The following is a 24984-nucleotide window of genomic DNA, read 5'->3' as shown; positions in this document are numbered from 1 at the left end:
TGTAAACTCGATTCCGACAACTTATACATTATCAATCATTCAAATAGATTTTACGTCAAAACATTGAAAATAAAAGCCCCAACGTCAAAAGTGAGCAAACCTCATGAACGATGTCGATGTTAGCGGTTTACACTTTACTCTTTCGATTACAATCATATTCTTTGTTATCAATGGTCTTATGTACTTACAACATATTTGAAGGGGTATATAGTGACAACTTTCAATTGAAGTTATTTCCTCGTTCAAACTTCATAGATCCTATTCATTCGGTTATTCTATTTCATCGTATTGAATTCTTAATTATGCTCTCAAACACCTGCAAATCTATTCTTTCTTTTACTGCATTGTCTTCATCGACCAGTCTTACATGGTTAGCATCTTGAAATTTGTTTCCGTACAATAAACACAACTAATGAGAGATGTCACAATTGTTGTTTTTACATATATATTGTGATCAATGATTAAAGTTTCCTTTATTCCCCATTTTTTTAGGTCTGTGACAAATACAAGTTATGGCATATAAGGTGGATCACGAGTACGATTACTTGTTCAAGATTGTCTTGATTGGAGATTCGGGTGTCGGAAAATCCAACATTCTTTCTAGATTTACCCGTAATGAGTTCTGTTTGGAATCTAAATCCACCATTGGAGTCGAATTCGCTACGAGGACTCTTCAAGTTCGGTTCTTCTCTGCGAATCTCGATTTATTTTGATTCACTTTATCATAATTGTTTTTTTTCGAACGACAAGAATTATATTAGAAAAACCTTCACTAGTAAGGAACGAGAGAGGACAAAACACGAGTACACAGCCTAATACAAAACACGTTCCATTGTTATCATAGTAATTAGTCTTGTTTCGAAAAAGATGCAATTTTTGTAGTGCCTAAATGTGTGTAACAAATGTTCCCTTGTGTTATAAAAGTTTGTGTGCAATGTTGTGTAGGTTGAGGGGAAGACAGTGAAGGCTCAAATATGGGACACGGCCGGTCAGGAGAGGTACCGAGCAATCACAAGTGCTTATTACCGAGGAGCAGTAGGCGCGTTTTTGGTTTACGACATAACAAAGAAGCAATCATTTGAAAACGTGACGAGGTGGCTTCGTGAGCTAAGGGACCATGCAGATGCCAACATTGTTCTTATGTTGACTGGAAACAAGTGTGACTTGAACCATCTTAGAGCGGTTTCAGAGCATGATGCGCAAGCATTGGCCGAGAAAGAAGGGCTTTCGTTCCTAGAAACTTCTGCACTTGATGCACATAACGTTGAGAAGGCGTTCCAGTCGATTTTGCTTGACATTTATCATATTGTGAGCAAGAAAGCCTTGGCTGCTCAAGAAGCAGCCGCTTTTGTTCCTACAGGCACTGCCATTAAAGTTGAGAGTAATGCTTCCAAGGGGAATTGTTGTGGTCGTTAAGTGTGTGTTCTTTGTTAACATGTTTTGGTACTTGAAATGACACTTGACGCGATGTTTTGGTGGTGAATTCGTGGCGTGGGCTGCGAGTTTGAGCGTTGTGTGTAACACAATTAAACCAAAGAGGCGATGAAAGGCGGAGAGGGATTGATTAGCGCATTGGGCTTTTGTTTTTTGTAAGTATAAAGAGTTAGGTTCAAGAAAGTTTTGTATGCAGTATTTGATTTCACCTTCATATAATATTGTTTGGGCAAAATTAGGGATTTTCAAATCAACCAATAGTCCGGTTCGATCAGGCCAGGAGTAAACAGTTTGGTTTATGGTTTGAAAAACCGAGTTCCGCAGTTTGTAACCAGTAAACCAATTTTGAGAGAGATTAAAGCAAAAGATTAATCTGTAACATTTTAAAAAAATTAGAAGTCTTACTATTTTGATGTGTATAAATCTAGCATTTATAATATGTATCAGTATTTTAAACTATAATGCTGATAAGTTATTAGTTTAACCACTTTCATGCTACTATTAACCTTTAATACTTACACGGTAAAGCGTCTGGTCTTCTTTCCGGCCTATTATTTTACTTCTAAAATCTTAATGGTATGATGCAATGTTAGCAGATAAAACATGATAAATAAACATCAAAACTAAACCGTTTTCCCTGGTCCGGTTAACCCATACAACCCGACGGGTTCTGTTTAGTTTTTCCAAAAACCTTAGTTACCAATTTGGTCCATAAATCCTGTAAAAACCGGTTGAACTGAGCCGTGAACATCCCTAGTGAAAATGATAGAATACTTCATGATTGTTTGAAGATATATCCATAGTTCTGTTTATGTACTTGGGTATTGTACTATTTTCTACCTAGTTTACTAGTTAATGTTGCTCAGTGTTCCTATTTTGTACCTAGTTATAGTTTTTGAGTTAAATGGGTATTTGAAGTTATGAGATAATCAACAGAGCAGCCCAACAGTTAAGCCTAGTTTCATTTAATTTAATTCGTCTAAACTCTAAACCGGAACTAAAGTATCTATTACCGGCCCGGTCTTCGGGTCACGATTTTCTACTTATAGAAGTGTTAGTAAAAATCGTTAGTTGCTCGTCGCTGGTGGGGCAGGGACTAACGATTAATCGGATCGGACTTCAATGTATGATTTTTAGTTTTATACATACAAAAACACATTTTGGCCGAAAATTAGCTAGAATCTCTTTAGAAACTGTTGATTTTTGCTGAAATCTAGTCGGAAACCGCTGACTTTGGCCGTAATCTCGCAAGAAACCGCCGATTTTGGCCAGAAGCTCATCAAAAAAAGTTGATTAAGTCCGATAATCTTAATTTTGATCAAATTTGACCATTGGCCGATTAACCCAAAATTAATCAGTGAAATAAAGAATAGCGATTAATCGACACTTAGTCGGGATTTTTTGGGACATTGCTTAATAGTACTTTTACAATTGAGTCCATTGCCGGTCCATTCTATCCATAAGTAAATACTACATGTGCCTAATTATAACGTGTATTCGTGTAATAGGCTTCATTTAATTAGAGCAATCTCATGAAAACGAAATAAAAGTATATATTTTAATCTAGTGGTTCCTAGCGTCTCAAGATTACGTCATTTGTTCGGTCAGAAGGCAAAAGAATATCTCGACATGTGGCCTAGGAATATTCTTCATTTATCTTGGTCCTAAAATTTTTTACAATTCTTTTTGTTATTACAAAAAAGCGTTATGCATTTTAAATGTAACATCAAATCCCTATAGTCACACAAAATAACAAATGCTTACTCTTGGATTATTGCTCATGCTATATTAGAAACCCACTCAAATAAGTCCAATTAGTGTAAAATATATGTTTTTTTTTCTAAATGGATTAGAGTTAGACCCTAGCTATTCTTTCTTTGAGGCACCATCAATGAAAATAAGTCCGATCAATAACTTGATGAATGAAATGAATCATCATACTTCTAAAATCTTTGATGCAACGACAGTGATAAAAATCAACAGGGTACACTGTATATACTTTAAACCGATGAAACCCACTGGCTTTCATGAGCATCAGTGATGCATTCAGTTTTGATGTTTGTGAACAAACCTAGTGAAGAAACACAAGTTCAACCAGAGGCTAACGGGGTACTTTCACAGGGTGTGGTGATCGAGAGTCTTGAATTTGAGGGTAAGTTGTGCTGAAATATACAAATACAAAGAGTATTACAAGATAAATATATTAATTGAGGTGTAGCTAGTTACTCCAATATACACCTTAAATTAAAAAAAAAAATTGGATAAAAATAAGATTAAATATTTATTATTATTTTTAATTTATTAACTTATTTCGTTTATTCATGTTTTATTAAAATCCTTTCTAAGTTAAATTTTCAATAATATCTTAAATCTTAGCATGTTTAAAACGACTAAGACAAACAATACAAAAATATCTTAAAGCGTTATACAACTTTCATATTAAAATATTTAACCGTTACTTTTAAATAAAATATAATAAAAAATGATGCAGTTAAAAAAATAAAGTAATAACGGTAGGATAACAGTGAGTGCTGTTCGTCAAAAACCACGCATTTGGCACGCAGAAAACCATGAACTTGGTTTTGGTTTTCTTTGTTTCTTAGAAAATAATAATAATAATAATTCTTAGTAATTCATCAATCAATTAAATTCTCATCATTGTCATTTAGATTTAGGAGTGAATTCATAATTTCAGTTTCCGATCTTACATTCGAAAAATTGATAGATAATATGCAAACGGAGGCTAGGGTTAGGGTTGTGGAAGGCGGTGGTGGATCGGCTCATAAACATAAACTGGTGGCACAGCATCACCGATCGCAGATCGGAGCGGTTTCTCAACTCATCGCCGGCGCCGTTAGCAAAACTTGCACCGCTCCTCTTGCTCGCCTCACTATCCTCTTTCAGGTTTCATTTTGAAATTGAATTCTATTATATTAAATTGTGCATCCGAAATCTTATTATTCAAATTAGGTTTTTGAACTGTACAAGTATTAGTATGATCTACAGTTTGCCTAGTAAGCAAACAGAGTGGTTCTCTCATTTAAGTGATAATATGATGTTGTTATATAATATATATTGTAGGGCTGTAAACGAAGGTTCAACAAACAGTTCGTTTATGTTCGTTTGTTTAATAAACGAACAAACACGAACAAGAAATTTTGTTACTTTTAGTTAAATGACGAACGTGAACAAAGGTTGTGTCCGTTCATTTTTTTGTGTTCGTGAGCGTTTGGTAATGTGTTCGTTAGTTTAAGGTTTGTTTTATATTTTTATAATATTTTATTTGTAATAACCAACCTAACATTTAACTTTTAGAATATTATTGGTTAGGTTCAGTTTGTTTTGTTGGCAGTTTGTTTTATAAAGTTTTGCTTTAACAAATAACAAATCTAGCCCGTGATTGGGTAATGATTTTGTTTAAGATTATTATCTCAAGTTCTTAAATTTATATTTAATTAAGGTGATTATGTCTAATGTTTTAGATTAAGAATGTTTTTTCCCCTTACATGTTCGTTTGCGTTTGTGAACAAGTTCAATTCCTTAACGAACGGACATGAACAAGATTTTTCATTCGGCTAGCGTTCATGAACCGTTCGTGAACAAGTTTACTGCTAAACGAAAGAACATGAACATGGCATCGTTTGGTTCGGTTCCCTTACAACCCTATATATGATGTTGCACCTTTTAAAATGAAATTTGTATCTTAATATTTTTAGCTGTGTTAATAATAAGGGATTTTATTGATTCTGCAGGTGCAAGGTATGCACTCTGATGTTTCAACATTAAAAAAGGCTAGCATATGGCGAGAAGCGTCACGTGTTGTTAGTGAAGAAGGTTTTCGTGCATTTTGGAAGGGCAATCTTGTCACAATTGTTCATCGGTTGCCTTACTCGTCCATTAGCTTTTACTCATTTGAGCGATATAAGAATGTTGGTACAAATGTGCTTAGCTATAATTTCTACATGCAATTACTTTGACCATCATTCAAACTGATAATTTCAATCTGACAGTTATTACAGTTGATGTTGGGAACCGAAGGCCATGAAACAAATCTTGGTGCAGATGTGTTTGTTAGACTTGCAGGTGGTGGCTTAGCTGGCATAACCGCCGCTTCTGCAACATACCCTTTGGATCTTGTTAGAACACGCCTTTCAGCACAAGTAAATATTCATATTTCCCTTTCTGTTAAACAAATGACTTGACTTTCTGTTATTTAAAAATCTCTTATTCACCTTTTGATGTTGCAGACAAATGTACATTACTATAGAGGTATATGGCACGCTTTACGTACCATCAGCAAAGAAGAAGGCGTGTTTGGACTCTACAAGGGACTCGGTGCTTGTTTATTGGTATTGTACTGTTGTTTAATAACTTATGCTATTTCATTTTTTATTCTATTTTGTCGCGTATACCTTTCTTTCTACTAACTACATGACTTCAATTTTTACAGGGTGTTGGTCCCAACCTAGCAATTAGCTTCTCAGTTTATGATACTGTTAGGTCTTACTGGCAATTGCAGAGGCAACTAACTGTCTTATATTTCTTCATCAGTCATCATAAGATATTTGAGTTTTTCTAATTATTATGTTAATGTTGTAACAGGCCGAATGATTCTACTGTTATGGTGAGTCTGGCTTGTGGCAGTCTTTCAGGCATTGCTTCATCAACAGGTTTGTGATTAAAATCTGGTCCTTAACTCCTTATAGATGAAGCCTGTAAACGAACATGATCCTGGCATGTTCATGTTCGTTCGTTTAACTTTAACCGAACAAACGGTTAAACACAAACAATTAAACAAAATGTGTTTTTGTTCGTGCTTGTTTGTTAAGAAAATGAATGTGTTCATGCTCATTTATGTCCGTTCTTTAGCTGTATAAACGAACGGTTCACGAACATAAACAAATGAACATAGCTAAGTTAAAAACTAATTAAAAGTAAATGTGAACATCAATTTGGTGGGCCTAAAATTTGATAAAAACAGACTAAATTGTAATGTGGGATATAAACAAGACTAAGTGATGATGGACCTAAAAAATTTCATTTTATATATACACAAACGTGTAAAATGAACAAACATTTACGAATTTAAATGAACAAATTAGCATCAACTAACAGGGAACACAAATGAACGAAGGAGACATGCGTTCATGTGGCTCGTTTAACTAAATGAACAAACGATGTTGTTCATGCCCGTTCAGTTATCTGATAAACGAACATAAACAAACGTCATGTGGAACAGTTCATGGAAAACTCACTGAACGATTGATTCGTTTACAGGCTTAACTTGTAGCACACATTTCAGCTTATATTCCAAATATGTAATCAATAAGCAGAATTTTTCAGAAAATGCTGGTTTTTGATAACTTGATTAATCTGTCCTTTGGAGGCAGGGAACCAAGCTTGTTGACTTAAGTTTTTATTTGGAAGCAATTTAACATTTTTTTACTTATTATCATAAATATACCTTTAAGCATTACAGCATCGGATCTTGTTTGGAGAACTTCATCTTACATCTAACACGGTTCTTCAAAATCTCAGTTGGTTATTGTAGGTTGACTACAGGCTAACCAACTTTGTTTAAGGAGTCGAAACATTGTGAGAGGCGTCCCTCTTTTGTGTGAGGTATGCTTCTCACTGTGACTCCCAACCGAATGTGGAAAATTATGTAAATTTGGTTACAAAGATATTGGTGGTGTTGTTTTTATTGAAGGGTAAATTCGGTATTTGACGAGCAACCTTTGTTACAGTATCGTTCCCTTTAGATCTTGTGAGGCGACGGATGCAATTGGAAGGAGCAGGTGGCCAGGCCCCAGTTTATAAAACAGGAGTTTTTGGTACGTTCTGACACATACTACGGGCCGAAGGCCCACGGGGCTTATACAGAGGCATTTTGCCTGAATATTATAAGGTGGTACCCAGTATTGGCATAGTGTTTATGACCTATGAGAAACTTAAACAAGTTTTGTCAGGTGACGCTTGCTAAATGCTAATAAATAGCCATTGTTATCATTTTCAAAACGTGTAATGTCTGTAAAAATATTATTTCCCTTGTACAGATGAAGCAGTAAAATGTTTTCGGTTTTTAATGAAATTGGATTTTTGCACCACAGATATAATAATTCATATTAATTTCCAAATACAATATCCCAATACCAATCAGAGAAAGAAATCACTTTGAAATTTATAAAAATAAAAGACTCGTAGTCGTTTGTCACACTGTCACTGTCATATATCATCCCTCGTGTATTCCCGAACAAAAACTTGGGTTCCTTAATGGTTAACTCAATAGTAAATACTCAAGTGTTGGTCAATCAAAGAGGAAAGCTTCTGGTTAAGCGAATGTGGTCGAGTGTTCGACGCAAGCCATACATATTAACAGCTGCATTGGCAGCTCTAAACCCGCCTCCATATGCAGGTGAAGCATCATTAGCGATCTGATGCATGAAAAACTCACCCAGTTTGTTCTCCAGTTGCGATTTTCCACCTTTCTTTGAAGCGGAAGAAGATGATGATGTGGCTGCTGACGTGGAGGTTGACCCTGGCATGATCTCTGATTCTAGCCACATGTATGAAAGCACTTGGCATATACCTTCTTCTACCTCGGGATTTAGGTTTCTATATCCTGTCCAAATTATGCACATTATCATTAATCAAGTTTTAGTGTTTACTGTTTACTGTTTACAATACACGTTTTCTAGTTACCTTTAAGACGTAACCAGCCGTGCATCAACTCGTGAGCAAGAATGGCACCGGTAAGCAACCTGAAACATGTTTTGATTTCATGACATTTGGTTCAGAAACCGGTCTCCAAGGTTCAATAAAAAACATAATAAAAGTGTTTTATCTTTTACCTTGGTAGACCGTAAAGAACGAGAATGGCGGTAACTTCACATAGCCGAGTCAATTTCTGAGGTTGAGTCCTCATTCCTATCAACCCGTGCCCACCAATTTTCGGCCTTTTCAGTATCTGAAATTCACAAAACCAAATAATATCATCATTCAGATCAAATACACCAAGCAAAGAACAAAAGAAACATACAACTTACACTTGCAACAGTCTGCTCTTCTGAAAGACAAAGACCCCGTGTCTCGGGCATGTGATGAAATCCCTGAAAAAAGAAGCCGATTGCGGTCATGAAACTTGAAACTACAGGTGATAGATAACACGACAAATAAAGTTATGTTACACAATTACATGTTTTTCACCGACAATCGCTTCATTAAGGGCGTGTCTTTCAACAAGTAACATGGGAATTTGTTGATCAAGTCTCATGTTCATTCCTTCATAGTAGTCTCTAATACTATGGTAAAGTGGTTGGCAGTCACCGGTATCCATTATTGCAGATTCCATACACTCCATACATAAGCTCCGCCCAACGCCCAGTGATATGAATCTCACATTCACAGACTTTTAACAAAATTGTAAAGACATCAAGCATTTGATAATCAGATTAAATAGACGCTAAATATTACAGAAACTATACCTCTAATCGTTCACAACTACAACAACGCGCTGTGTTATCATGCTCGTGTACGGGACAATATTTTTGGGACCAAAACGGATGGCATCGATACTCAATCAACCCAGCTCCATTTGTCGGAATCTTTATAAAAAGTTAGATATTAGATTCACAAATTAGCATATTATAAAGTTATAACCATGTTTAACAGTCAAAAGTAATTGAAAGTTAATTAGGGTTTCATAAATCATTACAAATTGAAAGCAGACTTCACACTTTGGATGTGTTAACTCTTTGAAACAAATCTTGTGGTATGCATCTTTCCCTGATAAAGAGAACTTGAATCAACAAGAAAAAAGAATATTAATAAGCATCCAACTTGACTTCCAAAACCACCAACCAAATAACTAAAAATGACTACCTCTTGTTCTGTGATCGGGTACCGACAAGCACGACAACAGAAGCATTCAGGGTGAAAAAAGGTCCCCATGCATCCTAGGTAATTTCCATAACCTATGTCGCGATTGCAGCCACCGCATACTCTGAAAATTATTATAAGAATTTGGTAACCATTTTGGTAGAAAAATGCATATTAATTAAGGATTGTTCTAATTTCTAAGTACCTATATCCCATTGGTTGATACTCTCTAGGAACACAAGGAGGATATGAAGAATGAGGATCATCCTCAACTGATTTTGCAAGATCTTCATCGTTATTAGGTCGCCACCCGTATCCTAAAAGTAAACACAAGAACCCTTATTTACACTCGATTTTCAAATACAAGAACAGGATTAGAATATTCAACTAAACAACTTACCATTTGGTTTCTTCAAACCTTCAGCCAAAGAAAGTGCAATTGCTCGATCCAACTCTTCCTTTTCTTTATTGGTTCTTGGTCGATTATCCTGATGAAATTTCAAAGTGTTTAATATCAATCAAGGTGGGGTTTTCAGATCAAGAAAGGTGCCTGCTTTTTAGCACTATGTACAAAACAAACTTTTCAACTTTTTGTTACAAATTAGCATATTAAAATTTAAGCAAACTTTATTTTTATGTTTTGTTTTTCTTTCAATATAAAGCAATCCCATATCTAATACTTACCAAGGATCTAACAGGAGCACGCAAAACCATGTTCTCGTCTCCGTTAAACTGTGGAGCGCGATGCGTACCACCAACGAGCCCGTGACTACTGGAACCACCTCTGAAAAGCCTGCTCAACCATCTCATAAACCAAGATTTCCTCTCTACATGTAAAGAAACATAAACTTCACATGTGAAAATGGTAACAAGATCCAAACTTTATCAGATTATATTCCAAGATTAACAAAACCCATAAGCTTGTTAAACACCGGGTACAAAAAAGACGGAGATTATAAGTTTAAGATTCATTGAGGCATTTTATCGAACACTTGGCGGGTGTTGTTAATAAAGGTGAATAAGAAAGCAATACCGTAAATACCGGGCTGGTTGACGTTCCCTGAAGACATAATTGGTAGGTATGTATAGATGAAAAGGACTTTGAAAGAGAGAGAGAGAGATAGGTATGCAGAAGAGAAAGAAGAAGAATGGCAGGCAGGCATCATTGGTGATAAAGGCTGTGTTTTTAAGAAAGAAGGTAATATAATTAAAGAAATGGGGAATCTCTGATGGGGAAAAGAAAGCGATAGGTTTCATGGGGAGAGATTCTTCGCTTCACAAAACAATTAACCGAAATCGAAATCGAAATCGAAAGAAAGATAATCGGAGAATCTTGATATCAAAATCAATCAAGAAAGTTAACGGTTGGTTTTTTTACAAAACAAATCCAGCAATTGAGATTAATATTATTATCATATGTCATCATCTCTGTATGTATATTGGGAGAATTGAGCTTGAAGCTTAGCATCTCTGTATCTGATTGCTGTCTCTATTTATTTAAATAGTATTTGAAAGTTAATTTTGCCGGTAAAAGAGAATATCTAATTGCAGAATGGTCCTTGAAGTTTTACAGATATACATAATTTACCCGTGCTTTTGCTTTTTCTTACTTTTTATGTCAACGGCTCATTATAATTTATAAGTCTCGTGCTATATGCGTTTGACGAATCTTTTGTTTTCTTATTGAAGTAAGAATATGGTTTTTTGGCATCAATAAAAGACGGTGTATGGTGTTATGCTTTAATGTTTGATAGAGAATGTCACAACCGAGTATTTTACGGACTTATTAATTTACTCTCTATAAGGTTATTTAGTCTTTGAATTCTCTTAGGAGGAAATTTTTGCGGGGAGGGACCAAGGGAGTAATAAATAACAAACACAAAATAAGTTGGATGGCTTGAGACCTTGTCGTTGCTCCGAAAGAATAAGGTAGGCTAGCGATTGGCTCTCTTATTGACGCTAATTTGGGTATTCTTGCAAAATGGTCATGGAGATCTAGGGCAGATGAACTAAGTTTATGGAGAAATTATTGTTGCTTTCTATTACTCACCATATTGTTCCTTGATTCTTTTGGTGAGAAATGTTAAGACGCGTCCGAAGCTCCATAGTCAAAACGGAACATCAATTAATCCATTATCATCCTCGTAGTCCATCTTAATAATATGATCCAAGGAGTGTTTGGATATGGAAGGTCTATTCGATTCTAGATTAGTACTTGGTTGGCGGATAAACCTTTAAGATTTCTTTCCTTTCCTTGTACATTGAGGCAGCAAAAAATAGGTCATTTAGCATATTGCCATACTCTTGAGAGTTTTAATTTAGTTTGGTCGTGAAAGAGCAAAGACAAGTAGCGGATTGTATCTCTTTTAGGAGGTGAAGAGGTAGCCCATGAATTTGGAGGTGAAGAGGTATCTCAATAAAAGATACAAGTAAGGTTGAGACCTAAATTCACTTTGTGTTTGGAATGGACTCTTGTCTAATCATGGAGGGAAAGGATTCTCCGGCTCAGATCCTTTTGATCTTGTATTTGGACGAACAAATAAAGTTAGTGAATTTGAATTCTCTCCTACAATGTGCATGATTTTGCAGTTCGAAGTTTCACAATTTAAACACATTACACAAATAAAACATGTTTTTAATCTTTTTTACATTAGCATTTCACTAAGAACAAGAGTTCAACAAAAGTGGCAGCAAGGTTTGCTTTGTCGATTCTTTTGATTTTGTATTTCCAGTTTCATGCTAGCTTGGTATTTTAATGAAGTTTAAAATCTTGACGGTTAAAAAAAAACAATGGCAACGGCATGTTATTTATGTGAGTTGTAGTTATTAACGTTTTGAATATATTATAAAACCACAAATTGTTCAATTACAATGACCGAGACTAATACAATACAATGACTAAAATCTAGGAATGATATTAAATACAAATTATATGCAACCTAATTGTGTGAAGACAATCACTCCAATATATTAACCAAGCATGATTTGCTCTTTTATAATCAATTGATTTGATCACTATGAAGGAAGGCTAGTAAAACTACCCACAGACCCCTAACCCAACCCACAGATCACCATAGAGCATCCGCAGGGGGAACCCGCGGACCAGCATACAGTCATGATAATAGGACAAAGGCCGGAAGTCACCCGCGGTTCCGAAGACACGCTTCGCGGATCTCCATCACAACCCGTGGATTACCATTTGAGCATCCGCGAGAGGAACCCGCAAGCAACACAAGGGACATCACACGAATGATTCTCACGTGATTTGGAAGAGCGGTTGTAACAAACTACTTCTAAAAGATTCCCCCAATACCCCATGATAGCGACATCGACCAATGGAACGATGACACATGGACACGTAATGGCCATCCCACGACGTGGACAGATAATGGACATCCCATTAACGCGTTTAGGCTATCACATCCTGTAAAGGCTCGACACGTGTCCACTCAGGCGAAGGAAAAATATTACGATAGTGACAACTCCACCAATCACCTTCCCCCACCTTCGGCTATAAATACTAAGGACATCTCCTTATTCATTCACTCCCACACGCCTTACGCAATTACTTGTATTCGCATCGATTATTCTGATCAGTACTTGTACTTATTCTCACACCGGATGGTGGTTACGGGAAGACCCCCCACCGTGTCCTTCCCGTGACGAGACTCACGATGTTCTGTTTTGCAGGCAGTTAGCTCGGATCTGACCTCGTTGTTATTCAGTAGACTCACATCTGGGGCAAACGTAGGTTCTGGATATCCGGTTCGGACTTGTGTTTCTTCCTTGATAGTAATATTAAAGAGTCTTTGTTTCAATGGTATAAGTGTGTTACTGTTATTCAAGAGGTGTAGATTTAGAATGTGTGCGGATTTCTCTTAAAAAAAGTTGTAGTGCCTTGTCCCTAGTAGGCAGTAGCATCTGGTTTATAAGGGATATGATATTCGTACACCCTTTCAAAACTCACACACCCTACATACGATAGTATATGGGTTATACGATCGTATGGAACACTACGTGAAAGGGTATGTGAACAAGTCAAAGGTGTGTGGATAACCAAAGCCGTTTATAATAATATTCCTTATAAATTTTTATGTAGTGAGTTGACTTTACATAGTGGATATTGACTTTATGTTGGCTTGGGATTCTATATTTCTACGTGACCTACCGAAAATGCTAGAAATATTGACTTTGTTTTGGAACAACGAAGAATTCCTGAATCCTAGCTATCAAAAATTTCAGTATGGCTATTTGAATTCATTTAAAAGTTTAATACTATCGTTTTGGGCTTGGATCTTTACTTAAATTGTTTGTTCATGTCAAATGAGGTTTTATAAATGTTTATTGGTGAATTAGATTCTAGTATCTAAACTTTTACTCATTGATTGATTATTACAGTTAACCAATTATATTTCGAACTTTCACCTTCTTATTAACAAGCAATCTCACTCACATAATCATCATGTTATGTGCGAAACGGAGAAACATACCTTATTCGGTTATCCGATATTGAACACCCATAATTCATAATTGAGATTGTCCTCAAACACTATTGAAAGTTAAATGTGCAATTGGTTAAATTGTTATTATAAATTATTATAAAAAATTTGAATTATAGGCTTACAGCTTAGACTATAAATCCAATTTGCTTTTGTATAAATCTAGAGGCACACTTTTATAACAAAACCAATTTAAAATGAGAATCAATAATGCAGCCGTACGTAATTTTGTAATGTGATGTATGTAATGTTATGTAAACAGTTACATAACTCGTCTTACGTCACACTTGATATAAAAGACATGCTGTTTATTTTTATATGATTTTCAAAATTCTAAATTTGTTATGTAATGAATATGTTTTTAGAAAAAAAAAATCAAACCTTTGTTGTTATATTATTGAAGAAACACTAACCGGACCCCGGACAGATTACTGGTAACCTGGGGGTTGGATAGCTGTTTCCCACGAGGGGTTAGACCCTTGGAAGATGGTTCTTCTGATAACCTGCAAAACAGACACCGTGAGCTCGTCACTGAGAAGGGGGGGGGGTTCCTCCTTGTGACCACCCTCCGGCGTGAGAATCAGACTAGATTGCTCTTTAAATATAAAAGTATATTAAGAGATTGCTAGAGCAGATATCAGGTATATTATGATGATATAAGATAATGTAATGTGTTTAGATGATCATACCATTTGGGGTATTTATAGCCGAAGGTAGGTTTCCAAGGAGGTATGGCCAGCTGCAACAGTGTTCCTGTTCATCAACAGTAGCATACGCACGTGCCTTGCTGGTAGTTGGTGAGTAGGCAGCGGCTGATAGTGACCAGGCCTGCTGTATACTATTCCCTTTCCACCAACTGCCGGCTACGCACGTGGTATGACAGTAGTTGGTGAGTAGGCAGCGGCTAATAGTGATACAGTACAGGAGCATGCTGCTCGCCATACTGTATCAGTGAGCTGTCGTATCTCTGATCAGATCTTTCGCCCATACCTCGTCAGGTACAGTAAAAGATCCTTCAGTATACAGACTGGCTTATTTGGGCGGGAGTATTCCCCCTCCCGCCTCTGTGCGGGATTGCTCCCGGCTTTGCTCATTCCTTCAGGTGACACTGATCGAGAGCTAAGTGCCTTGTGCGTGTAGCCATGCTGCGCGGGTGGCCTTCCCTAATGGCTTGTATCCGAGGCTGCGGGGACAGGCGGAGTCCTTCACCATTGGGAGGCTTTTCCTGCGGGACCAGCTTGCGTACTGCGCGTAAGGACGTCACGTCTCTGAGCATGGTTGGTCCTGCGGATCCAGTTGGTCTCTGCGCAGACGTCCCTGTTTAAGGTGAGTCTTGCGGGTCCAACTGGGCTCTGCTGGGACCTACCTCTTCAAGTCCCCCCAGTCCAATGTTCTTCTCATGCGTGTTTAATAAAGTGAGGTGAACTTTTGGACTTAAGCAAAGGGTTTTGAAAAGGGTTTTGTAAGGTTTTCCATGGGGATTCTTTCCGCGGAAGTCCTTGTCACTTGCAGAAATGCCCGAGTTTCCTGCTTGGTCTTTGGGTATGATGCGGGTAGGTCTGTAACCTCCTCGCAAGTCAGGAGCATTGAGTCCCAGTTGTATGTATTTTCCATGAGGTTTTGGTAGTTTTGAACATAGTGATCAATTATGTTAAAACCACCAATTCCATTCTGGAGCTTCAAACAACGTAGTTCTCGACGTTCCTGCTATGCGGGGATGTTATTTCCGTTTCCGCAAGCATTGCCCAGAAGATCCTTCCTGGTTTCAATTCCCAGCGGAGCGCTAGGTATGTGAAGGGTTTTGCCTTAACACTGTACCAGCGCTCGTCTTACGGTTACTTTACTTCCAAGGTATTCCTGGCGTCAATTCCCTGCGGGTGCTAGGTATGTGAAGGGTTTTGCCTTAACACTGTACCCGCAGCCGTCTTATAGTTACTTGGTTGCCGAGGTACTTGGCTTCAATTCCCTGCGGGTGCTAGGTATGTGAAGGGTTTTGCCTTAACACTGTACCCGCATCCGTCTTTCGGTTACTTGTTCACCAAGGTTTACTTGGCGTCAATTCCCTGCGGGTGCTAGGTATGTGAAGGGTTTTGCCTTTACACTGTACCCGCATCCGTCTTACGGTTACTTATTTGCCAAGGTTCTTGACTTCAATTCCCTGCGGGTGCTAGGTATGTGAAGGGTTTTGCCTTTACACTGTACCCGCATCCGTCTTACGGTTACTTGTTTGCCAAGGGGTAAGGGGTATTTTCCCGCTTACTTTTTAATATTTTCGAATTTTGAATTTTGAAATTCGAAGAGTTGGTGAAAAGATAAGAACAGTCCAAACCTCTGAAACGTCGTGCGACGGTTTCTTCTGACTGTCAGGACGTGCAGGAAGTTATGGTGACGTGACAGAACATGGTCATTCCAGTCGCTTTTTCTGGCGCGTGGGCACGATTTTTCGGGCGCGTGGCCGCGAAATTACTGGCACGCGTCCTGTCAACAGCTGTTGCCAGCTTGCTTTTTGCCACGTGTCATAGTTTCATTGCACCTTCGATTTCTCTCTCCTCCGCATTAAATTCACCGCATTAATTGCGATTACTATATAAAGGGGGAGAGGGTTATTTGTAATCCATACTTTTCACTCTTCTCTTCATCTTTAAGGCGATTTCCGGCGAATACTCCTTTATTCAATCGAGCATTCTCTCGAAATCGTTCTTTTCTTCCTCTGCAAGATGTCTTCTCGTGATGCTGAAGCTATAGCTGACGACAGGGGTACTGCTGGCGAGTGCCAGTGTGCTCTGCCCGGCGATCAGTACCGGTATGTTGTCAGGAAGTTCATGCTCGATCATCTCGAGCCTGAGTTTCCTGAATCCCACCAGACATTGTACGATGCCCCCAGAGGCAAGATCGGGGTTTATGCTGCATTTTTTGTCTATGGGAATCTTAGATTCCCATTGACAAAATTTGTTTACCGTGTCCTTGAGAGGCACGGTGTTCATTTGACCGAGCTGCACCCCATGGCGATCGCCAAGATTCGCCATTTTGAGTGGGTGTGCCGGATTTTAGGCATCGAGCCCCATGTGGACCGCCTGATGACCTTCTATACCTGGAGGTGCATCCAGGGTGTGACATCTGCCCGATCCGACCCGACCCAGGTACCCGTTTCTCTTACCCGAACTCTTTCTTTTATGATTTAATATTTATTTATACTTATATTTTACTTTTAATAATAATAATATACTTTTCCTTCCCGCCTCTTTCTCTCTTTCTTTCCGCCGTCCCGTCCCTCTCCTCCTCTCTTTCCGCCTTCTTTTCCCTCTTGTCGCCGTCCCGCCCTTACGCCTTGTTTCCCTCTTTTTCTTCTAACTCTTTGCTTATCCTTTGGTTCTTCCCGCCTAAGGTTGTCTGCGCAGCTCCACGCGCCAGACTCCTTACATGGAAGCCTGCGTGAAGACATCTTGTTCCTGCGATACGTGAAGAGAACTCTTCTCGCAGCGCGCTAAGAATGCATGTTCTTCCCGCAATGCGCTTAGAATTCTAGTTCTTCACGCAGCACGCTAAGGATGTGATTCTTCCCGCAGTGCGCTACGGATTGTTGTGCCAGCCTTCGCGCTCGCGCACTCAGCCTTCTCGCGCTTGACCCTTTAGTCTAGTCTTCTGTTTTATCCAGCCTGTATGCTTTTGTGTTGCCTTTTCTTCTGAGCTGTTGACCTAACCTATCTAATGTCTGAATAAGTTACTTTCGGCGCAGCATGCGTACCAACCCCATTGGTTGGTAGAAAAAGTGACTGACATTATCTTTTGAGATCTGCTTTTGCCATGCTTGACCAGTACCTTTATCTGAACCGCCCATGCCTTTTTACTGTTCCCTGACAGCTTTATCTTGCCCCCTGCAGCTGCCATATCTTTTGATATCTTTTGTTATCTTTTGTTTTGTCTTGTTCTGTTTGTCTTGGAATCTTTTCCCTTTTTTTCTGGATTTATGTCTCCTAGGGTTTCTCTATAAATAATAGTATTATTTTTTCCTAACACTACACACACAAAACACTTACTCTCTCCTGACCTCCTCCTTGCTCTCTCTGCCGCCTCCCTCTCTGCCTCCGTTTTCTCCTCTCCTCTGCCCTGTTTTCCGGTAATATATATAATAACTTATTAATTATGCTAACTTGTAATCAAGACTTAAAACCGATCATTAAAACAATAATCTTTAATTATAGGTTAACTTGTGCTTGTTTAAAGTTGGTTCTTGCTTTATCTTACACCGCATCGTTTATCAAGTGAGTAATCTCGTATCTAATCCCTTTTTGCTTTTAATGTTTTGGGATGTTCATGTGTTCATACAAACTTAGAGTCTTAAACTGTTTATGAACTTTAGTCGCGCAGTATCCCATGTGTTGAGGACGTAGACTTGGCTGTTTATTTGTATGTGTGGATCATTAACCGTCTTGTCGGTCTATTCCGCAGTTTTCATGGTACCATTAGATGAACACGGGAGAACTATCGTTTATGATTTTCTCTTTTGTTACACTTGCACAGTTAGTCTTGTTTGTGAGCTCAATTGTGAGCACTGGCAGTCTTGTCTCTTAGAGTTGGTCCCGATCAGATTACACCCTTGTTGAAAACCAGACATACACATGTTGCGCGCAGATTTATTGTTATCTATGTATTGTATTAAACTTGATTTCTCACCAACACGCGAGTGTTTGACGTTTATTTTAACACATGTTCAGGTTTGCAGTAGCTGTTTTGGAGCTTGTGGACACGTAGGAAGTTTTTACTTTTGGACCTAGAATTAAAATGTATCAAGACAAGTTAATGTTGTTTGAATGTTGTAATTTATAATATATTGATTTATGTTTGATTTATGTTCTTTACTTCCCCCGCTGCGCGTGCGCGATAAAATGTGTATTAATAAATATTGACACCAATAGTGTCGCGAGTAATGAAGCAATATGTGGCGCCCCGATGTATAATCCGCCTTTGGTCGGGGTGTTACAGATTGGTATCAGAGCTCGTTGACTTTAGGATAGGTGGTTAGACGTAACGGCCTAGAATACCTAAGAGTCCCCTCTCGCGCATGAGAGAAATCTCATGTTTGCGCGCTTATTGTTAATTACTCGTTATTTATGAATTTGCTCGCACTTGCGCAGTATATGATTTTATGTTTTATTTCGCGATATTTCGATTTTTGCTGAATTTCGATTTTTATTGATTTTACTTACATATTCGTTTGTGGGATTTGAAAATCCGAAAAGTCATGGTGATACATGAATAGTTGATTTTCAATTTCCATTTACGATTATGTTCTGAGGTTGGAGACTTGAAAAGTCATGGTGATACATGAATTGTCAACCTCCAATACTCATTTTCTTGTATATTTTATATTGAAGATTGGAAAGTCATGGTGATACATGAATCGTCAATCTCCAATACTCGTTTACTCGTATATTTTAAATTGGGAATTCGGAAAGTCATGGTGATACATGAATTGTCGATTTCTGATTCGAATTTGTTACCTTTATTAAGTCTGCATTTAGGATCATTTATTTTACTTTAACTGTTGACTGTAACTGACTCCGTGAAACCAAGCTTTATAAGATTAAAACTTTGCGCTAAAACCAAGATATTAACTAAAATTAAAATTTTTATAGAATGCCTCCGCTATCTCGCCGATTTCAGAGAAGAGAAGCCTCGCGCATGCGTAGACAGCAACGTTCCCAGGAAATGGCCGCCGCGATAGCCCAAGCTTTGAGCCAAAACAACACCTCGAGTTATAACATTAAGTCCTTTAACGCGGGTAACCCTCCAAAGTTCACAGGTCTTGAAGGAGCCACCGTGATGCTCCAATGGCTCGAAAAGATTGAAAACACTTTCCTCCACACCCAATGCCCCTCAGACAGACGAACCCTATATGCTTCCAGCGTCCTGGAATCCAGAGCGCTTACATGGTGGAATGGAGTAGCTCATGCGCGTGGCGCAGAGGCTGCTTCTAGCATGACATGGGAGGAATTCAAGGAAATTCTTACGCGAGAATTCTGCCCTCCCAACGAAGTTAAGCGCCTGGAGGAAGAATTCTGGAACTTGAAGCAATACAGTGGCGAAGCGCGCGAGTACGCGACGCGCTTCCACGAGCTAAGCTTACTGGTCCCTCACCTTGTTACCCCTTCACGCCGAGCAATCGAGAAATTCCTTGGGGGTCTCCCCATGGAAATTCAAGATTCTGTATGGGCCAGAAACCCAGTAACCCTCTCTGACGCCATTGAGTTGGCCGCTGTGCTCAGCGACAACCATGTCAGAGCAGGAACCCTGTTCCTGCGGGGAACTGAGAAGACCAAACTCACCAAGACTGCCCCTGAACCAACAGAAACCAAACCTGAACACTCAAACCATAACAACCTCAAGCGCAGGCGCAAGGCCTATGCGCTTACCAACCCGCCCATTGTCCAGCAACCCGCATACCAACCCCCAGTTTACGCGCCTAACCCTCTGTCAGCTTACCCAACTCCCCCTGTAGTTCACAACTATGCCCTAACCAATCCGGCACTCCCTGCCCCGCCTCCTAAGAAACCTTACACAGGAAACCATCCCTTTTGCCCAACCTGTAGATTTCACCACCCAACCCAAACCCCGTGTCGACTTTGTACCCGATGTGGCCGTACTGGTCACACTGCTGAGAACTGTAGAGTCCTTCCCGCCAATCCAATTGCGCCAACACCACCAGTCTACCCGCAGAACCCACAATCAATCTACCAAAACCCACGACCCAGGTCGTGCTATAACTGCGGTGATCCCAGTCATTTCCGGAACGCGTGCCCGAGACTACAAGTTCAGATTACGCAAGCGAATCCGGTGAACCAGATTTCAAACCAAGTAACGCGTGGACGAGATTTTAACATAACCGCGCACCAAGCGCAAGCGAATAATGACGTAGTTAATGGTACATTTTTACTTAACGGATTTTATGCTTCTGTACTTTTTGATACTGGCGCCGATCGAAGTTTTATCTCTCGCGCCTTCGAGCAGAAGCTTGCGCGACCGCGCAACAATTTAAAAGAAGATTTTTCAGTTGAATTGGCTAACGGTGAAACTGTTTTAATAAACTCAGTGATTAAAGATTGTACGCTTAACCTTAACGAAAACGATTTTCTGATTAACCTCATCCCCATGCCTCTTGGAAGCTTTGATGTTATTATTGGTATGGACTGGCTCTCGCATAATCGCGCCGAAGTTATTTGCGCCAAGAAGATGATTCGCATTCCTCGAGAAAATGGTGATCTTCATATTTACGGCGAAAAACCCTCCAGTGGTCTTAAGCTTATGTCTTGCGCCGAAGCCCAAAGACTCATGCGGAAGAAGTGTGTTGCCTTCTTAGCCCATGTGGTTAAACCTGCTGAAGAGAAGAAGCTTCGCGATATCCCTGTTGTGCGTGATTTCCCTGAAGTTTTTCCTGATGATCTTCCTGGTATCCCTCCCGCTCGTGAAGTCGAGTTCCGTATTGATCTTGTCCCTGGTGCTTCCCCCGTAGCTAAATCTCCTTATCGTCTTGCGCCCGCTGAGATGCAAGAATTGGCCAGCCAACTTCAAGAGTTGACTGCTAAAGGATTCATCCGCCCTAGCTCTTCGCCCTGGGGTGCTCCGGTGTTGTTCGTTAAAAAGAAAGATGGATCGTTTCGCATGTGTATAGATTACCGCGAGTTGAACAAACTCACCATTAAAAACCGGTATCCCTTACCGCGTATTGACGACCTCTTTGATCAACTCCAAGGTGCCTCTTGTTTCTCGAAGATTGATCTCCGCTCTGGCTATCACCAGTTGCGCATCCGCGATAAAGATGTTCCGAAGACTGCTTTTCGAACTCGTTATGGCCATTTTGAATTCTTGGTCATGTCCTTCGGTTTAACCAACGCACCCGCCGTTTTCATGGATCTAATGAATCGGGTGTGTAGGCCTTTCTTGGATAAATTCGTGATTGTGTTTATCGATGATGTTCTGGTGTATTCTAAGACCAAGGCCGAGCATGAGCAACATCTCCGATTGGTATTGCAAAAGCTCCGAACCGAGCAGCTCTATGCTAAGCTTTCCAAGTGTGAATTCTGGTCTGATGAAGTACAGTTTCTTGGTCATGTTGTAAACAAGATGGGTATTCATGTCGACCCATCCAAGATTGAAGCAATCAAGAACTGGATTACGCCATCTTCTCCTTCTGAGATCCGTTCCTTTCTGGGCTTAGCTGGTTACTACCGGCGATTCATTTCGAACTTCTCGAAGATCGCTTTGCCTTTAACAGCTCTAACGCACAAAGGTAAACCGTATATTTGGGGCTCGAAGCAAGAAGAAGCCTTTCTAACGCTCAAGCGTTTGTTGTGTGAAGCTCCTGTTCTTGCGCTACCTGAGGGTAATGATGATTTTATCGTGTATTGCGATGCATCCAACCAAGGTCTCGGTTGTGTTCTTATGCAACGAGGCAAGGTTATCGCTTACGCATCGAGGCAACTTAAGGTTCATGAAAAGAATTATACAACTCACGACCTCGAACTTGGTGCAGTTGTTTTTGCCTTGAAGATCTGGAGACACTACCTTTATGGTACTAAGTGTATCCTTTACACTGACCATAAAAGCCTTCAGCATATCTTTGATCAAAAGGAACTTAACATGAGACAACGCCGATGGAACGAACTCATCAGCGATTACGATTGTGAGATCCGGTATCATCCTGGTAAGGCTAATGTGGTAGCCGATGCGCTCAGCCGAAAACCCTGCCAGCTTAACTGTATTTTGCCGCGCACGCATCTTCACTTTGCGCCGATTCAAAGCAACCTTGAATCGCGTATTCGTGACGCGCAGCGCGCATCCATCAGTAATGGTAACCTTCGCGCCGAGTTAGCGTGTGGCGCGGAAGCGCATTTTGTGCCCAATCTGAGTGGAATTCTCTGCTATCTCAATCGCATCTGGATTCCCTTTGATGAGAATCTTCGCGCTGATATCCTGAGTGAAGCGCACAAATCTCGGTATTCTATTCATCCTGGCGCTGATAAGATGTACAAGGATTTGCGCATAACTTATTGGTGGCCCGGTATGAAGAAGGATATTGCTGTGTTCGTAGCTAAATGTCTGACTTGTTCTAAAGTAAAAGCTGAACACCAACGCCCATCTGGTTTGCTCGAACAACCAGAAATTCCTACGTGGAAATGGGAAGGTATAGCGATGGACTTCATTACCAAGTTACCTTTGACAGCAAGCAAACATGATAGCATTTGGGTAATAGTGGATCGTTTGACTAAGTCTGCTCACTTCCTGCCCATTCGTGAAAACTACCGTGTTGAGCATCTCGCGCAGCTTTATGTCAAGGAAATTGTCTGCCGCCATGGTACTCCTTTGAGCATCATATCCGATCGCGATGGCCGTTTTATATCTCGCTTTTGGAAATCTCTCCAATCTGCGCTAGGAACTCGCTTGGACATGAGTACGGCATATCATCCTCAGACTGACGGTCAGTCTGAGCGAACTATTCAAACTCTTGAGGATATGCTCCGATCTTGTGTTCTTGATTTTGGAGGTAATTGGGATTCGCACCTGCCTTTGATCGAGTTCTCTTATAATAACAGCTATCATTCCAGTATCGGTATGGCCCCATTTGAAGCACTTTACGGTCGTAAGTGCCGCTCCCCGATTTGTTGGAGCGAAGTGGGTGAAACTCAAATCACAGGACCCGAACTTGTTCAAGAGACAACAGATAAAATCGCCAAGATCCGTGATCATCTGCTGATTGCTAGAAGCCGACAGAAGAGTTACGCAGATCGCAGGCGAAAGCCTCTCGAATTTCAAGTTGGTGATCTTGTTCTCCTCAAAGTGTCGCCCTGGAAAGGTGTTGTCCGCTTTGGGAAGAAAGGTAAGCTTGCTCCTCGTTATGTTGGTCCATTCAAGATTCTCGCGCGTGTGGGAAAAGTTGCCTACAGACTTGACCTGCCGCCCGCGCTCAGTAATGTACATCCAACGTTCCATGTATCCAATCTCAAGAAGTGTTTAGCTGACGAGAACCTTCACATTCCACTTGATGAAGTCCAAGTTGATGAATCTATGCATTTCGTTGAGAAGCCTGTTGAGATTATGGATCGCGAGGTTAAGCAAACCAAGCGCAGTCGTATCCCTATCGTGAAAGTTCGTTGGGAGTCCAAGCGCGGAGCCGAGTTTACATGGGAAAGGGAAGATCAAATGAAGATCAAGTACCCGCACCTGTTCTCTGCGCAACCTACTTCGAGATAAATTTCGGGACGAAATTTCTTAAAGTAGGGGAGACTGTGACATCTGCCCGATCCGACCCGACCCAGGTACCCGTTTCTCTTACCCGAACTCTTTCTTTTATGATTTAATATTTATTTATACTTATATTTTACTTTTAATAATAATAATATACTTTTCCTTCCCGCCTCTTTCTCTCTTTCTTTCCGCCGTCCCGTCCCTCTCCTCCTCTCTTTCCGCCTTCTTTTCCCTCTTGTCGCCGTCCCGCCCTTACGCCTTGTTTCCCTCTTTTTCTTCTAACTCTTTGCTTATCCTTTGGTTCTTCCCGCCTAAGGTTGTCTGCGCAGCTCCACGCGCCAGACTCCTTACATGGAAGCCTGCGTGAAGACATCTTGTTCCTGCGATACGTGAAGAGAACTCTTCTCGCAGCGCGCTAAGAATGCATGTTCTTCCCGCAATGCGCTTAGAATTCTAGTTCTTCACGCAGCACGCTAAGGATGTGATTCTTCCCGCAGTGCGCTACGGATTGTTGTGCCAGCCTTCGCGCTCGCGCACTCAGCCTTCTCGCGCTTGACCCTTTAGTCTAGTCTTCTGTTTTATCCAGCCTGTATGCTTTTGTGTTGCCTTTTCTTCTGAGCTGTTGACCTAACCTATCTAATGTCTGAATAAGTTACTTTCGGCGCAGCATGCGTACCAACCCCATTAGTTGGTAGAAAAAGTGACTGACATTATCTTTTGAGATCTGCTTTTGCCATGCTTGACCAGTACCTTTATCTGAACCGCCCATGCCTTTTTACTGTTCCCTGACAGCTTTATCTTGCCCCCTGCAGCTGCCATATCTTTTGATATCTTTTGTTATCTTTTGTTTTGTCTTGTTCTGTTTGTCTTGGAATCTTTTCCCTTTTTTTCTGGATTTATGTCTCCTAGGGTTTCTCTATAAATAATAGTA

General features: G+C 40.0%; 2 protein-coding genes and 1 pseudogene across 3 annotated transcripts; 2 read left to right on the top strand and 1 right to left on the bottom strand.

The window, feature by feature from the left end:
• The first annotated feature begins 512 nt into the window (after positions 1-512).
• LOC143530809 (ras-related protein Rab2BV-like) lies at positions 513-1609 on the top strand. The gene is made up of 2 exons (XM_077026242.1): positions 513-677; positions 946-1609. Exons 1-2 carry the CDS (start codon positions 513-515, stop codon positions 1414-1416), a joined length of 636 nt encoding a protein of 211 aa, XP_076882357.1. The 3' UTR covers positions 1417-1609.
• A 2555-nt stretch (positions 1610-4164) lies between these two features.
• LOC143530840 (uncharacterized) lies at positions 4165-7417 on the top strand (annotated as a pseudogene). The gene is made up of 7 exons (XR_013134922.1): positions 4165-4338; positions 5187-5363; positions 5445-5594; positions 5682-5783; positions 5885-5955; positions 6037-6104; positions 7182-7417. The product of XR_013134922.1 is annotated as an uncharacterized LOC143530840 (transcript).
• A 206-nt stretch (positions 7418-7623) lies between these two features.
• Positions 7624-10425, bottom strand: LOC143530839 (protein DA1-related 2-like). Its single transcript, XM_077026270.1, has 12 exons — positions 10346-10425; positions 9997-10139; positions 9713-9800; positions 9518-9629; positions 9316-9436; positions 9149-9232; positions 8919-9038; positions 8630-8842; positions 8481-8543; positions 8286-8401; positions 8137-8195; positions 7624-8056 (listed from the first exon to the last, which is right to left on the bottom strand). Exons 1-12 carry the CDS (start codon positions 10380-10382, stop codon positions 7746-7748), a joined length of 1467 nt encoding a protein of 488 aa, XP_076882385.1. The 5' UTR covers positions 10383-10425; the 3' UTR covers positions 7624-7745.
• Positions 10426-24984: the final 14559 nt, after the last annotated feature.

This window comes from Bidens hawaiensis, unplaced genomic scaffold (assembly GCF_021521415.1).
Source record: "Bidens hawaiensis isolate Kalapana, Puna unplaced genomic scaffold, B.hawaiensis_p1.1 tig00009039_1, whole genome shotgun sequence".
Classification (NCBI taxonomy): Eukaryota; Viridiplantae; Streptophyta; class Magnoliopsida; order Asterales; family Asteraceae; genus Bidens; species Bidens hawaiensis.
This window is presented reverse-complemented; position numbering and strand designations above follow the sequence as displayed.